The sequence below is a fragment of the Manacus vitellinus genome, unplaced genomic scaffold (genome assembly GCF_001715985.3).
Source record: "Manacus vitellinus isolate BGI_N305 unplaced genomic scaffold, ASM171598v3 scaffold_102_pilon, whole genome shotgun sequence".
Classification (NCBI taxonomy): Eukaryota; Metazoa; Chordata; class Aves; order Passeriformes; family Pipridae; genus Manacus; species Manacus vitellinus.
The window spans coordinates 163,545-174,728 of NW_021938808.1; the positions used below are offsets into that span (position 1 = coordinate 163,545).

The 11,184-nt window shown below is 49.6% G+C and overlaps 1 protein-coding gene across 1 annotated transcript in view; it reads right to left on the reverse strand.

Annotated features, from left to right (window-relative positions):
* SKAP1 (src kinase associated phosphoprotein 1) overlaps positions 1 to 11,184 on the reverse strand; it is a 198,796-nt gene that overhangs the window by 128,262 nt on the left and 59,350 nt on the right. Inside the window, exon 3 of the mRNA XM_029963461.1 lies at positions 7,047 to 7,072. Within this exon, the coding sequence (XP_029819321.1) occupies positions 7,047 to 7,072 (26 nt within the window). The remainder of the gene's footprint in view (positions 1 to 7,046; positions 7,073 to 11,184) is intronic.

An 11,184-nucleotide genomic window follows, 5' to 3' on the forward strand; every position in this document is an offset into this window, starting at 1 on the left:
AGGTTAAAGGAAAAAACCGGGAATGCCGAGCAGGGAGCAGGTTAAAGGAAAAACCCGGGAATGCCGAGCTGGGAGGAGGTTAAAGGAAAAACCCGGGAATGCCGAACAGGGAGGAGGTTAAAGGAAAAACCCGGGAATGCCGAGCCGGGAGGAGGGTGCAGGCAGAGGAAGAGCCATGGGGTCTTTAGGATGAGGCAGGGGATGGTTTTCCAGGTGTGCCTCGGGGTGGGGACCGAGGAAAGGGCAGGAGGATCCCTGGGCAGGTGACCCGGGAGAGGTTCCTGCCCTATGGAGCAGAATCCTTGTGGGGAGAGGGAGGGGAGACCCAAAACTCTGGAGTTCAAGAGCCAGGAGTGGGGGCTGAGGGCACAGAGTTCCCAGTGAGGCTCAAAGGTTCCATCCCATCACCCCTTTACAGCCTCCCGAACCTCTCAGTGGCCAAACCAGAGGATTTACATCATTCTGCCCTATTTTTGCAGCCTGTCACCGCTGGGAGCAGCTCTGCTCCTGGATACCACCACCCTCCCCCTGGATACCACCACCTTCCACCTTCCCCCTGGATACCACCACCTTCCTCCTCCTGGGTACCACCACCCTCCTCCTCCTCCTCCATCCCCAGAGGGGCAATTCCTCGGAGGCTCTGCTCTGCCTGAGCACAGAGCAACGTTTGGGCTGCACAATCATCCCAGAATATTAGAATATCATAACAACCCCCGAGGTTTCTTCATAAAAAGAGAGCTGCAGCACAGCTCTATTACACAAACCAGCCCAGAAGACACAGGGGGCTCATTTGAGCCTCCCCAGCCCTGCCCATCAGCCCATTCAGCCAATCTAATAATTAGCCTATTTTATTAACTGCCCAGAGTGAGAGCAGCAGAACCCGTGAACATTTCACTTGCCGGCGCCGTCGTACATTTAACATCTTTCACTGACATTTTTATCCCTCCCTCCTTTCCCCCGAAGGGTTTGGGGTGGTCTGACCCTCCCTGGGGAAGGACAGTGCTAAATGGGACCCAAGAGGGCAAACCCTGCCCCGAGGAGTTACAATTGGGATGGGTTTCACAGGGCTGGGGGGGGCTCCAACACTTTGATTAATGAGCTCTGGGAGCTCCGAGGAGCACCCAAGTAACCCAAGCCAGGGAACTTCCCTCTGCCTTGCAGGGGGGTTTTAAATCAACAGGCTGGTTGAAAAAGAAAAAAAAAAAAAAGAGTTCAAGAAGCCCTCCTCATCAACCTAATTCTTCTCAATAAAAGGTCAGGAAAGTTTTGACGTTAAGTGCAGAATAACCCAGGCAGGCTGGGAGTTTTGTTACCTGGCTTCTCAATCCTTGTTGTAAATTCTGCAAGTCCCTCACTTGCTGGCTCTGATTGATAACAGGACTTTTTTTTTAAATCAGGTTACATGTTTATCCTTTTCCCTTCTCTCCTCCCCCCAATGAACACACCCAAAAAAGCAAAAAAAAAAACAACCACAAAAATTGCTTGGTATTTTCAAGAAACGCAGGAAAGGCCTTTTGCATTTTGTTCTGATGCAGCAACAGGAATTTCAATCAAAGATAAACATCTCCCCCTTAATTCCTGTGCGCTCACAACCAGCTAAACCCACTTCTGACCACTAGAACCACACTCCAGGGTCACTGGAGCAGGCTGGGGCAAGAGATTTGGTCCCAGTCCCACCCTGGGACAGGCTGGATGTCAGAACTCCCCAATGCTCCAGTTTTTAAAGACCTGGAAATTGAGGCAAGAAAGATTTCAAAGCCTCGTGAAACGGGTCAGGGAGTTGGTTTCTGGTTTGAACACTTGAAATGCCACAGCAACAGCTTCCAAAGTACACGTTTCTCTTGCTTTTTCTATGTGTGTATATATATATAAATATAAATATAAATATAAATAAAATAGATATTTCAATAAAGACGCAAAACCCCCACAGTCCAGCCCTCCCCAGAGCACAACCACTCGCCTCCCACCCAGGACATTTTGCCAAGCAGAACGTTCTGTTCTCCCCTGGAATCGTCACTTCCCTCCCCAAATTTCTGTGCAGCATCTCAGGTGGAGGAATAATTTATAAGCCCCCTGTAGAAAAAAAAAAAAAGCAAAGCTGTGCAGCTGCTCCCACTTTGCAAAACTCGGGAACAGGAGGGGGATTTTCACTGCAGAAAAAATCAGGTTTGCCCAGAATTTAACACACACACAGAGAGAGAGAGAGAGAGGCAAAAAACAGCCCGGTCAGAGCTGCAGGAGGCAAAACCTGGGCGCTGATAAAGGGACTGTCACCAGTGTTGATGTTAAACTTCGCTTTTTTCCACTTAGAGAACACGAGCCTTGGGGTGTATTTGGTTTTTCCTTCATTAACTCTGCCCTGGGTGCACGCTGAGGGGTTTTTTTTGGGAGGCATCCCAACAAAAGTTGGTTTTTTTTGTTTTTTTTCTCTTTTTTTTTTTGTCCCTCCCTGCCTTGTCCTGCCATCTCCAGGGCTCGGGGGTTTGCAGAGAGGGGGAATTCCACGCATGGTGACAGGGAGTGGATGCTCCGAGGGCACAGAACATGCAAACACTGCCAAGGCAATGCCTTCCCCCCCCCTCGTGTTCCCAAACACATCATAAATCCCGGCCGGGTTTCCGTGCGGGATCCCCTCCTGGCGTGGAGGCAAAGGGGGCTTGGGGTAAATAAAACTTACTGGGATCACCGGGCACCCCATTAATTCAGGAACACTCTGCCCCGGCTTCAAAGGGGCTCCTCTGCAGCCAGGAGGGTGTTTTTGCTGCTCTAACGATTTGCTGCTTGTCCTTGTCAGAACTACACGGCCCCAAAACGGGGAGCAGGGAGGGGCTGGGGGAGTGCCCGGTTCCGCCTCCCAGCCAGCCCTGGGAGCTTCAGCTCCACGGATCTGGGGCTTCAGGGAGGAAAAACGACCCCATAAATCTCCTCTTGGGGCTTTTGTGAGATGCCAGGTCATGGAGGGAGCTCCACACCCTCCCCAGGTACCGACACACCTCCAGCTCCAACCCCAGCACAGCCCCAAGGACTCACCATCCAGGGCTGGGAGAGGGAAAACCACCCACACCTCACCCAAGGAGTGTATCCTGTGGGATAAATGGCCTGCTAAGACTTCCCACACCATTCTGTGCTTAATCCTTTTAGAGAACATGCAGACCCCCATTTTGTCCCCATCTCCCTGCTCTGCTTTGGGATTTATTGCTCCTGACTCCAGGCAGGGGACTTTTCCTGGGAGAAGCAGGACCCAACCCCTCTGGACACACCTGTAAACTCTCTGCTGCCTCACACACATTACCCTCAGTTTTCCCAAATCTCATTTTAAAATATCCTGCGTTAAAAACGCCCTAAATTACATTTAAAAATGGGAACAATTCTCTCTCTCTCTCTCTCTTGCATGTTTTCACTACTTATAAATATTTTAAGGAGTGTGTCCTACGAGAAAAGTGGCCTGCTAAGACTTCCCACACTGTTCTGAACTTAATCCTTTTAGAGAACATGAAGGCCCCCATTTTAAAGTCCTGTTTTATCCCCATCTCCCTGCTCTGCGTTGGGATTTATTGCTCCTGACTCCAGGCAGGGGACTTTTCCTGGGAGAAGCAGGACCCAACCCCTCTGGACACACCTGTAAACTCTCTGCTGCCTCACACACATTACCCTCAGTTTTCCCAAATCTCATTTTAAAATATCCTGTGTTAAAAACGCCCTAAATTACATTTAAAAATGGGAACAACTCCCTCTCTCTCTCTCTCTTTCTCATGTTTTCACTACTTATGAATATTTTAAGGAACTCCACTATTCAAACACACAGAGCACTTCAGAGGAAAAAAACCATTTGGGATGAATTTTTGATGGCAAAACAAAAGGGCTGTCGTAAGCTCAGTGAAAATAAATCTGGTTTTAGTCATCTATTTGGGGCTGTTTTCCTCAAAATAAAAGTAAAAAGCCATTGCCTCCCACTGCACCCACTGGGAATCATTTCAGTGAGAGCAAGCACATGGAAATCAGGAGTTCTCTGGGCTGAGGGGACCCCAAACCCAGGAGGAAGGGCCAGGTGCCCCCCCAGGAGGGTCTGGAGGGATGATTCCAGCCTGGAGAGCTGGGCTGGGACAGCAGAGCCCCATTTCTGCAGCTCTCACCATCTGTGTCTTCAAGCAGAACGTCACAGAGTCATTTGTGCTCCTGAGTGTCCCAAAATCATGGAATCATGGCATGGGTTGGGCTGGAAGGGACCCTAAAGATCATCCCATTCCACCCCTGCCACAGGCAGGGACACCTCCCACTGTCCCAGGTTGCTCCAAACCTCATCCAAACTGGCCTTGGACACTTAAAAAGTCCTGTCTAGACATCAATCAAAATCAAATCAGCCCAAAATACTGTTTAGACACCAATGATCCCATTGAACTCCCACCACACTGGATTTTTACACATCTTTGGGGTTTGGGACTGAAGGTACCGACAACCACCAGTGACAATTTAACTCAAACTCCCACCCCAGCAACTCCAAACCCCCAGCCCTGCCCTCACAGCTCTTATTCAGCCCCACAAACACCTTTTCCCTGTTTATCCCATCCATTTGCATCGCTCCCTGTCCTTCCATCCCCTTCCCCAAGTCCCACCTCCCCGTCCCAGCCTCCCCTCCCGTGTGACACCGATCCCTTGCAGTACCCCAGATCGGCCTCTCGCCGCTCCCTCGCACCATTCCTGGCTTCCCTGCCTTCCAAACCCAAGCTGTTGCAGAGCATTTCCCCTGGAATAAAACCCGGGAAGAGCACCCAGAGCTCCAACCCACCCGGGTGCTCTCCGGATTTCCTCCCCCAGCTCTCCTCCCGCCCAGGGGAGGCTGTTGCAAGACGTGCATCAAATATATGAAGTGTATAAAAACACTTCCCAGGGGCAGCCAGCCCTCCTCCAAAGGGGAAAATCAGGGCTCTGTGCAAAGGAATAAGGGAAAAAAAAAATAAGAGTTGCACAGTGCAGCCAACACCTGGGATTTGGGCACAGCAGCTCCTGCTCCAGACCCTAAACCCCGTTGGGTTCCTTTCTGACAACCACACTCAGGGACCCAAATCACCCTCCAGACCCACACTCCTGTTTCAGGCAGATTTTTTGCTCGGTGGGGAATTTTGAGACCAGTTCTGTTCATTTTCAGCAGGTCGGGGTGTTGGGAGTCACCCAGGTTTGGGTTCTCAGGGGGGGTTTCACAGCAAGGTTTTGACTCCAAGGAGCTCAGCTGCCTTTACCAGATATGCTACAAGTTGTGCTTAAACCCTTGAGAAAACCCTTCACTGGATATTCAAAAAAATAAAAATCCCAAAACTTCTTAGAAAACAAACAAGCAAACAAAAACACACACACAAAACAAACCAAAAAAAAAACCCCACCTCTTTCTTTGCCACATCAAACTGTTCTTTCAATGCCCTGGCAGTGCAGCCAATTCCTGCCTGCTTTTCCCAGTCCTCTTATCAAGATGTTCAGGCACAGGAGATTTATTTTTAGGCATGAAGTCGCCCCTGACTTTATTTTTCTCTGGCTCTTTTCCACCCAGAAGGCCCCAGGTTCTCCCCACCACCTCTCCTTCCCCCAGCAAGGCTCCCAACCTGGGGTTCAGCCCCTCCAGGTGATGCCCAAGTCCACGTTCACACCCTCAAATCCTCCTGTTTCCTTGGCACACCCTTCCCAAACAACACATCCAGAGACACCTGGAGACCCAAAAAACACCTGCCCAGGAATTCCCAGTGGGAACTGAAGTGAATTAAAAACCACTCCTTTCCAAATCTCTCCCTCACACCACTCAAGCTCCCAACTCCAGAAAAGAATAAAGAAGATCCCAAAGGAACAAAAGCCTCCCCTCCCTCCACCCTTCGGATCGCGGGGACCCTCCCCGTTCAAAAATCCTAATTTTGAGCCTTTTATGTGCTCAAACCCTCTCTCCCTGGGCGTGTTTTTTTTTTAATTTCGCACACAGCTGTCTGCTGTACTTCCTGCAATGGTGCCAGATGCTGGGTTCATCAGCCCAGAGCAGGCAAACAATGCTCTGAAAGCAATTAGAGGCAGCGAGGCTGCACCGAGGCTCATATTAAAATGTGATAACACTGTTCTGGGGGGAATTGCAGAAGCTGCTGCAGTTCTGACATTTCTGTGCTGCCAGACACGGGCAGGATGGGCTGGAAAGTGGGCCCTGATCGAGGAGGGAACACACTGGAATTTATTGCTGGAGCAAAGGAAGGGTCAGCTGAGCTGGAACGCTGGGAAGGGGTTTTGTTGCAGCCCCGTTGTTTGAACAGGGATCTGTTTAAGGAAAATTTAAGGGAAAGGGGCAGTCCCACTGATCCCTGGGCCTTGGCTGCAGCCAGGGTGGACCCAACGCTCCAAAAATCAGGAATCAGACCGAGCTCCCCCCGTGTGCCACAGTCCAAGGAGCTCCAGGTCGGCTCCAGGCAAAGCCAGATCCATCAACTGGCCCTGATCCACAGGAGAAGCCACTGACAGGGCTGGTGACCCACAGGCACCCTGCAAAGTTTAAATCATCGCCCCCATTATCAAGGAAATGAAGATCAAAGTCGCCATCAGAGCCTCCCCCAGCTTGTTAACAGACAGAACAAGGGATGGTCACGGGCCTGGAGAATTTACAGCCCGGCCATGTGGCCACACCTGGAGCCTGACTGAGTTTCAAGTTCAGGTTAAACACGAGCAGTGAGACTGGAGGTCACCCAAGAGCCTCTGCTCCCAAGCCAGCGGTCCATGGGAATGCTCTGCCCTTCCCAAACTTTAAAGCTTTTCTGGAGACAGAAGTTCTGCAGAAAAAAAAGCTCCCCGGGGCTCGTCCAGGACAATAAATTCCTGCCAGAACCACACACGTCGTGTTCTTTGCTCTCCAGGGTGAGGAGAAATGAGCTTCTGCTGCTCAGCACAGCCAGCCCAGCTCCTCCTGCAGCCCCAGAACTGCCACACTGCAGCTTTAGATTCACTTCAATTTCAATTTAAAACCACACACATCCAACCCCTCCCGCCCCTCAGGCTCATCCCCCTCCTTCCCCCATGGGACTCACCTCGGGGTGCAAAAGCCAAGTGGTACCTGAAAGAGCAAAGAGAAAAAAGAGTGGGTAAGGCACGTTATTCTCTCAGAGATCTGTTCCAGCCTCATGAACAAGGGGCAGAGGGGAGAATCCTGCCAGGAACCCACGGAGTGGGCGACACAAATTCCAGGCAGGAAGCTCCAGGAGGAATTGGGATGTCCCCTGTCCCTGCCCAAGGTCAGCTTGGAGCACCCTGGGACAGTGGAAGGTGTCCCTGCCCCTGGCAGGGGGTGGCACTGGATGAGCTCTGAGTCCCTCCCAACCCACTCCATGATTTTGTGAACTCCCATCCACTGGAAGGGGTCTCCTTTCTCCAAACACGAAGGTTTCTGTGACCTTTTGCTGCCCAGCCTGAATTAAGGGCTTCCAGAGGTCCCTTCCAACCCAAACTATTCCCTGCCCTCGTCTCACACCTCCCCTGCAGCAGCAGCACCACAGAGGGGGCAACACACGCCCTGCCCACGCCAAAAAAACCCTCATTTCTTCCCCTCCCTCACACTTGGGGCTCATCTTGGGTTGAAATCAGAGTCATTTTAATAAAGGAACCAGCACTGGGGAGTTTTGGAAGCGGATCAAGGGCCGGGGATAAACCACAAAGTGACCCATTCACAGGCAAGATGTGTAACAAAGGCTTGGTCTATAGGCACTGGTGGCAAGAATCCAGTGTGTGAAAACCCAATCAATTTGTTTTCCTCATTAAAAAGCTTTCATGAAGAAAATGATTTAACACAAACATCCGAGCTACTGACGCAGATTAATTAGGAAACAAGGGCGGAATCCTGATTAAGGGGCATAATATTTATTTGACTTGTTTGCTTTGGACCAAAAGAGGAGAAATTAAAGGACGTGCAGGGGCAGAAGAAACTTTGCTGGGTGAGAAATGGCAGCTGTGGGATGGAGGGAAGAGCCACAGCACTGTGCTCGTTCCTCTGGGCCTTTGGATGCTCCTGGCAGTGGTTCCCAAATTCTGCAAGGAGCTCTTCCCTCTCCCATCCTACATTTTCTCCCCCGAGCCCAGAGAGGCAACACCACCCACCCGAGGTCAGGGTGTCACAGCAGCAGCTCCACCTTCTGCTTTCCAGTCAGCTTTACCTGTTATTCAACCTCTGCTTTGAGATTTCAATCATTTATTCAACATCTGAGCTGAGAAACCTCCACCCCTGGCTCTGCCAGAGCTCCCCAAACCCCCCAGCCCCGAGAGCTGAAATACTTTTGTCTCCTGAACAGACAAGGACGGCTGAAAAAAACAAAATAAAATCACTTCTTGCTCCGTGAACTTTTGTCTCTTGTGCTTGAGAGACTGTCCTAATCTCCCCTGCACATGTTTTAGTGATAACATTTACTGCACCGGGGCCAAAATGATTTTCTGTCACTTGTAATTCCAGCTCAATAAAAGTATAAGAGCTTTGTTTCTAACCTCTGTCATTTTTAATACAGTAAAATGGCTTAAAAAAAAAAAATGTAAAATTGAGTTCCATTTCCTACAGGACCAGCAAAGCCCATGTTAAGCTTTGCTCTGATCAAATTTAAGGCAAGGGGGGGGGGAAATACCAAAAACATGCTTGGCTTTGGCCTCTTTTTTTTTAAGCATAAGGAAACAGTCAAAAATTCTAATCTCATCAGATCAGGATATGTCTTTAATCTCCAGCTTTGATCATTTGCACTCTGGAAAGGCTTAAGCAGAGAATGAAAGTTTAGTTTAAAATTTAATCGGGAGTGGGAGGAAAATGGTCTTGTTCTTACAGAAGATGGAAGAGTAATGACCCAATTCCTTCCTCTGCCACTGACTGCATGGAAACCTTGAATAAATTACTGACCTCAAGAGTGCACAAGGTACTGAAAACACCGTGGCATCACATCCAAGCCTTTCCACTTCACAGAATTTTTTCTTTCCGCTCTGTGTTTCCCCCACCCCTTCCTGCAGGCAACCTCCTCCTCGGCTCATCACCAAATTCCCTCCTCACCATTTTCACAGGTGGCCAAAATATTCCTTTCTTTTTTTTTTTTTTTTTTCCTGCAAGAAACGCAACGATTTGGGCAAAACACCCGGTTTTGCTTCAACCACCTCAGGGGTTTAATTCAAAACCAGCCGCATCCCCGGGCCCTGAGCGTGATAAAATCAGAATAAATCGAGTTTCTGTGCAGCAGGGGAGGAGGAACTCGCTCAGCAGCAGCAGGTTCTCACCTCGGGCCCTTCTCCAAAGTGAGCTTGAGGCCAATTAACGCTTTTGTTCCCAATTAACCCAGCGCTGAGGAGCACTGTGAGTTACTCAACACGCCCATCTGTGGGTAACAGGCACTTACACAACATTTCCTCCTCCAGCAGGTTTGCCCCCAGAGCTGCAGCCCAGTAACATCTCCCAGCAAATAATTAACAATATCCTGTAATTGCTCCACACCCGTCCCCCCCTGAGCCAGCTGAACTCAGAAACCAAAGGCCTGCTCCTTCTTTAGTTTGGGATCAGCTTGACGTTTTCATCCTTAATAAACAGTTTTTTAGGTCTCACAAGCACCAGCAAAAGCTTCTCACTCGTTTTAAGGAGAAAGTTTGGGAACAGGGGATGGATTTGGTCATGGCTTGACTGTTTTCTTTTAAGCACACGATTAAAAAGGCTCCTGTGCCCCAGAAATAATCCCCCAAGAGGAAAATCTGTTCAAGGCCAGGCTTGGAACAACCTGGGAGAGTGGAAGGTGTCCCATGGGATGGAACTGGATGATCTCTGAAGTCCCTTCCAACCCAAAGCATCCCGGGATTCCATGGAATCACAGCAAAGAGCTCCCAGCCCTACAACAGGAAGGTTCAATTCACACCCCAGACCCTAAAACAGCAGAGGGGAAACGGGGGGAAATCTCCTGTCAAAGGATGAACAACCTGGAGCAGAACCCTCGGGGATTTTTGGTGCTTTATGTGCAGGGAGGAACTCGCCCAAAAATGTCTGGAAACACGACTAGGGATGTGCTGGAAGGAGCAGAACCTTCTGCTGCCTCCCAGGAGGGAAAGCTGGTTCCAGGACCTGGCTCACAAACCTCATCTTTGCACTGGTTTGGAACAGGAGCAGCACCAGGATTGGCACCTGGGAGGTTGGAAAATCGAGTTCTCCAAATCCTCCCCCCTTCCTTCCAGGTCTGCTGTGGGATGGATTCACCCCCAGGAACCAGCTTTTCATCCTGGGGACAGAGATGCTTCCAGGGCTGGCCAAGCAGAAAAAATTACTTTAATGCTCCTCTCACATCCCCAGCAGGGTTTAAACCAAGGAAACACAGAAATATCCCTTCCTGCTCCAAAAGGAAGGGCTGGCAGAGCCCTGGGATACACAGGGATGAAACTCCCCCCTGGCTCAGTATTTCCCCTGCCACACTGGGTCTGGATTTGCCCTCTGGTGCAAGGACAGGACTTGTGTTTTCTTGGAGCACCAAGATAATTTGGTTGTATTCCTGCATTCCCAACCTTTACACAACTCAAGCAGATCTGCCCCAGGCCCCTCATCCTCTGCTGTTGTCATGGGAAGAGTCACAAACCCCACCAGTGCCCAGAAATCCAGGAAAACACAGAATTAACACACGCCCTCCTCCCAGCCACAGAAAGTTGCTGACCAGCAGCAGTAAATCAGGCATCAAACCTGCTCCATTTGGGGCCAGGAGCAAAAAAAAAAAAAATCAGTGTCTGAAATCTCAGTGTTAAGCAGGGGGTCAGACTTGATGGGCATAATGGTCTCTCTGCAGCTCTGAAGTCTCTAAAAGTCTAAACCCCACTTTCCTCTCAGGCTCAATTGCAGCAGGAACCATAAAGTCAGGTTTCAATCAAATTTCCTGCATTTTCCTGTCCAATTAAGAACACTAATATCACCACAGATGTCATTAAATTAGATATTTTTTTGAGACAGCCTAATTTGTTCGGTGCGCGGCGTTCGTCGGGTTTTAATGTTTGGGGAGGAAAAATAATAATAATAATAATAATGAAAAAAAAAATCAATGCTGTACAGGATTTCAGGCAGGGGGAAAAAAAATAAAAAGAGATGAAAATGGGATTGGGGAGCTCAACCATTAGCAAAAGCCAGTTAGAAACCACTTCAAATGCATTTCTCAGCTCAGTGTTACACGGGAGCAGCAG